General features: G+C 67.0%; 1 protein-coding gene across 1 annotated transcript; it reads left to right on the top strand.

The window, feature by feature from the left end:
* Positions 1-2,899: 2,899 nt before the first annotated feature.
* Positions 2,900-5,013, top strand: LOC113979878 (artemin-like). Its single transcript, XM_027707152.1, has 3 exons — positions 2,900-3,044; positions 3,175-3,364; positions 3,735-5,013. Exons 1-3 carry the CDS (start codon positions 2,979-2,981, stop codon positions 4,169-4,171), a joined length of 693 nt encoding a protein of 230 aa, XP_027562953.1. The 5' UTR covers positions 2,900-2,978; the 3' UTR covers positions 4,172-5,013.
* Positions 5,014-5,096: the final 83 nt, after the last annotated feature.

Below are 5,096 nucleotides of genomic sequence, written 5' to 3'. Positions count from 1 at the left end.
AGCGGAGGCGATGCGGGGCAGCGGCGGCCCGGGGGTTGGTCCCCGCCGCGGGCACGGTGAGTGCGGGCCGGGGCGGCGGGCGACAGCGCCCGCCCCAGCCTGCCGGCGGCCCCGGACCTCGGTGGTGGCTCGTACCGGGACTGCGGGGGGGACGGGGGGAACCCGCTTCACCGCCCACCCCTCGGCAATAGCCGGGGTGCCGAGCCCGGCCCGGCGGCGGGAAGCGCTGAGGGCCGCGGCGGGGATGGGGTTCCCTGCCTGGGCAGGGAGAGGCGGGACCCCGCTGCGGGCGCCCGGGGGACACGGGGGCGGACTCCTTCGCCTCTTCCCTGGGCTCCTGCCCGGCCCGTTGGGCACGTCGGACAGGTCTGCGCCCCGGCTGCTCGGGCGGTGGCCCGGCGAGAGCCACGGGGAGGGGCTGCCCAGCGCCCCCCGCCTGTGCTGCCTCCGGCAGGGGCCGAGTTTGGTCTCATCCGTGTACCCCACGTGTCCGTCCCCGGGCCTCCCAAGGCTTTGCGGGGCGGGTGCCCGCTCCGCATCACATGTGGGGTTGATTTCTGACCCCCCGTCACTTCTGCCAGGGACAGCGCGGAGGGATGATGGGCCTCCGCCGGTTCCCGCAGGTGCCCGCGGGGGTCTCCGGCCACCCGCCCCGCACTTCTTGGCGGGACCCGGGGCTGCAGGGCAGGCACGGCCACTCCGTGAGCTAAGACCCTCACTCCGGGGCTGGGGCACCCGCTGGCTCCGCGTGAATGCACTTCGCGAGTGTCTGCTGCTTCCCCCGGGGTCCTGGGGCAGCCTCGAGGCACCCGCTCCCAGCCCCCGTGCACGGCGCGGTCAGCGCGGATCTCGCCGGGCTCTGCGTGGGTAGGTGTGCGGTGGCCCACGCAGGGATTGCCCCAGCACGCTCCTGCTTGGCCCCGGACGGGGGACACGGATGCCGGGGGCCAAGCAGGTCCTTCCTCACTCGGATGGGCCCCGTTCCGACCCTGGAAGAAAAGCCTCCCTGAATCGCCCGGCTGGACTCTGGCAGCCGTGACAGGGGCAGACCCCAACCAGGTTCCCCTCATACGGGACGTGGGGGTCTGACGCGGAGTGTGCAGGTCTCGCACTGCCATGGGGTGCTCAGGAGCTTGTCTCAGCCCCGCCCGCGCTGGGGGAAAAGCAGGTGCCGAGCGGGGCTGCGGGGCCAGCGTGGGCTGCGGTCCTGCGCATTCGGCGATCTGCCCCCGGGGACGGGGCCCCGTATCTGCGGAGGCACTGGTGGAGCACGGCCGTCGCTCCGGCTCCGGGGTTCCCGGTGGCGAAGGGAGGCTGCCCTCGTCCGGCGCCCCGCCGGCAGCGCTCCCGCCGCAGAGCCCGTGGCTGTGCTGCCTCCGGACGGGAGAAGCCTGAACTGCAGCGGCTGCTCCGTCCCTTTCCGTCCCGTCCCGCCGGGATGCTTAAGCCGAGGGGCCGCGGCGGGGCTCCCGGGAGCGGGGACCGGGAGGAGTCCGTCCCCTCCCAGCAGGGCGCGGGGACCCTCGCCTGGCTCCTTCGGGGGTGCCAGCCTGGGAAAACCATGACCTGGCAGCAGCGGCTGGCGTGGGGCCACGGGCCGCCACGGGAGCGACGTGCAGCGTGGGCTGTGCTTGGCCAGGCTGTGGCGGCTGGCGCGGCCGGGGGGGCCGGTGCGAGCCCTGCCGGCACGGGGGGAACATCTCGCCTGGTGCACGGGCCCCGGAGGAGGCACATGAGCCTGTCAGCGCCCACCACAGCCCCTTGCCACAGTGTGGCCAGTGCAGCATGGCATCAGATGCAACAACCGGGACTTGGGCACCATCCCCTGAGATGCTGAAGGGACTGGAGGAAATTGTTTTTTCTTCTTGTCCCAGCGGTGCCCAGCCATCTCCTTTCATTTTTTCTTCGTCAGGAGTGCTCTCCTAAGCATGTCCCATCCCAGCTTTGCTATGGCAGCAACTGGGACATGCTGGGACAAAGTCACAGAGTGGATGGGGGAACTCCCTAGTGCAGAATGTCACTAGTCTCCAAGAGGACAGTCCCATCCCAAGAGACAGGGAATGCAGCAGATGGGCCAAGAAGGGTACAAGCCCCTTTGGGACCCACATCTAGGGTATCCTGGCTTTGGACACTGGGGCATAGGAGCCTCCCTGCACCGCAGGAGGGCGCTGGGAAAGGAGGTGAACATGTGGCTGCAGACAGGGCCTTGTCCCAGCACCTCCTGGGGGACATCACTCCCCTGAGACTGTGCTTGCTGCTTTGCTGGGATTGATGCACGGCAGGGATCCAGTTCCCCTCTGCATGTCAGGGCAGTGGACGCCGAGCAGTGGTGTTGGGGAGAATGACTACAGTGAGCCCGGCATGGTGATCCACACCCCGCCATGTACCCATGGGACCTGCCCGCCTGTCCTGCCCCTCGAGACCCCCCTCACCCAGGCTCCTCTGGGGTTGTATGTCCCAGTTCGGCGCAGGCAGCAGGCTGGGGAGCCAGCGCAGGGCCGAGGGGTGGCTGCACCCGAGGACCCTGTGCTAATGGATTTGGAGTTTCCAAGGTCAGGCTCCCACTGCAAGCAAGAAAAACATTCCCAGGGAAGGGCCATGGGAAAGGGCCCCCCCCGGCAGCACTCCCAGCCCCAGCCACTGCCTCACAGCCCAGCCTGGCATCCCAGGCCGCTTGCACAGGGAGGTGGCTGCATTCCCCCTGAGGAGAGGTGCTGGACAAAGGCTGGGTCGCCCCAGCTGCCCAATCTCTTGGAAGGGGTGTGCAGTGTGGTGAGGGTGCCTGGCTGTGCCAGGAGAGGAGAGGGGTGAGGGTGGGTCATGCATGGGGTGCAGGAGGTTTTTTGGGGTTCTGGGGGGTAATGGAGGGGATTTCATGCTTGAAGAAGGCAGGAGAAACATGTGCCAACAGCCAGGTCGATACCCACCCTATCCCTGCTGCGTGGGCACTGACCCCAACCTCTGCACTTGCAGCGAGCATGGACCAGCGACAGGGGCCACCAGAGCCGAGACCTGCAGGACCTGCCACGCACCCGCAGCCCAAGGTGAGCCCAGGTCTGTCTGGCTGTGATGGCCAGGACCACACATCCCCATCCCCACCCATCCCCAGCTCATGAAGCCTCGTCCCTGGAACTGTGGTTGAGGCTCACCCAGCTGTGCTGTGCTTTGTTGCAGGAGGGCACACTGTGGGGGCTCCTCGCCATCCTATCGCTGCTGGCTGGGCTGGCCACGGGCACCCTGCGAACACCGCACTGCAACGAGACGCTGGACGCAGCCCCTACACCACAGGGCATGGCCACTGCCAGCCCATCTGTGGAGGATGGTGCGGAGGTGCCACTCGCCGCTGCCTGGAGCCAGCTGTACGGTGCGTGTTGGGACAGGACCCCCAGCCTGGGCACAGCAGCCCTGCACATGGGGCATGGCCAGGTTGGGAGCTGCTGTGGGGATCCCCAACCTGTGTGGGGCCGGGGCTGCACTTTGGGGCTGGGGCTGCAGTTCGGGGCTGGGCTGAAGAGGGCTCTGTGCTCCATGCTGGGGATGGCGGCAGAGCCCTAGAGATGAGAAAATCCTTGGCTGGGCACCCACTCACCCCACTGCCTCTCGGGTACCCAGCCAGTGTCATGGTGGGTGGTCAGGAGGGATCCGTAGGTCACAGCGGGGGCAGGCAGGCTCAGCAGGCCCAGGAGGGCGATGGGTGCGGGATGGGTACTGATGGTGCTGTCTCCTCCATACAGGGGAAAATGCGACGACGGGTGGTCCAGGCGCGGCAGAGTTGGCGGAGGACCTGCTGCTGCGGGCTGAGCGCTCACCGCCGGCCGCTGGCAAAGCCAAGAAGAGGGCACGGACACCCTCACGGGGCACCCGCGGGCGCAACTGTCACATCCGCAACCTGATGGTGAAGGTGCGCGACCTGGGCCTGGGCTTCAACTCGGACGAGATCGTGCTCTTCAAGTACTGCAGTGGGTCCTGCCACCGGGCACGCAGCAACTATGACCTGACACTGGGCAGCCTGCTGCGGCAGCAGCTCATCACCCCGGGGCCACAGGAGCGGATCCTCAGCCACCCCTGCTGCCGACCCACCCGCTATGAGGCTGTCTCCTTCATGGATGTGGAGAACACATGGCAGACAGTGGAGAAGCTCTCAGCAGCCGAGTGCAGCTGTATTGGCTGAGGAGGGGGCCACTGGCTTGGCCTCAGCTCGACACGTGCTGGCAGACTCCGGCTTGCTACATGCAGTGGCACCGGTGCTCAGAGGAAGGGTCTGGCAGAGGCCGGTGCCTCCGTTTTTATGTGGCCACAAAGAACCGAGGTGAGATGGAGCCATGGCTGGGGTGTGGGCGGCCAAGCCCCCTCCTGCTTAGTGCCAAGCAGCTGGTGCCGACGGCTACGTGGGGTCCTGCCTGGGTGCACCGTGGCTCAGCCCTGAGAGAGGAGCTGAGGGGAGTATGGACCATCTCCAGCACTCACTGGCTGGTCTGTCAGCCCAGTGTCTACCAGCAGCACTCCTCCACCCCTGCTTTAGGGGAGCTGGGTCAAGCGTCACCCCAAGTTTCAGAGTGGGCAAAACCTCCCTGTCCCCTCAGGCACCCTGGGGTCAGTGGTGGCCGGAGCTGCCCTGCAGGGAAGGGGTGTCCCTGAGGACAGGGGTGCAGCCAGGCCAACTTGCGCCATTGCGGGGTGGGGGACCTGCACCCAGACCAGCAGCAGCCCCTGGTGTTCTGCAGGGTGGTGGGTCACAGGCACCCATTGGGACCCCCATCCCTGCCTGGCTCCCAGGGGGGTGGCAGGGTCCCCCCCGCTGCCCCGTGGTGCTGCGGCACTAAACTATTTATTACTCTAAATTATTTATTTATTGTTCTCGAGCGGCAGCTCCTATTTATGACTTTGGGCCCCCGGGGGCCGGGTGTAAATTAACCCCAGCGCTGCAGTGAAGCCCTGGGCAGTGCCCCCCGCCCCCCTCCCCCCCTTTTCTATTATTTGTAAAATTTGAGGGATAAACTCTATTTTTGTACAGTCGCCTTTTCCTGTAGCAATAAAGCGATGGGCTGCGCGTCCAACCCCTGCGTGTGCCCGTGGTGGGGACGGGGACGGGGGGG

The sequence above is a fragment of the Neopelma chrysocephalum genome, unplaced genomic scaffold (genome assembly GCF_003984885.1).
Source record: "Neopelma chrysocephalum unplaced genomic scaffold, ASM398488v2 Primary Assembly neopelma1_90200, whole genome shotgun sequence".
Classification (NCBI taxonomy): Eukaryota; Metazoa; Chordata; class Aves; order Passeriformes; family Pipridae; genus Neopelma; species Neopelma chrysocephalum.
Note: the sequence above shows the minus strand (reverse complement) of the source record. Positions and strands in the feature narration are given on the sequence as shown.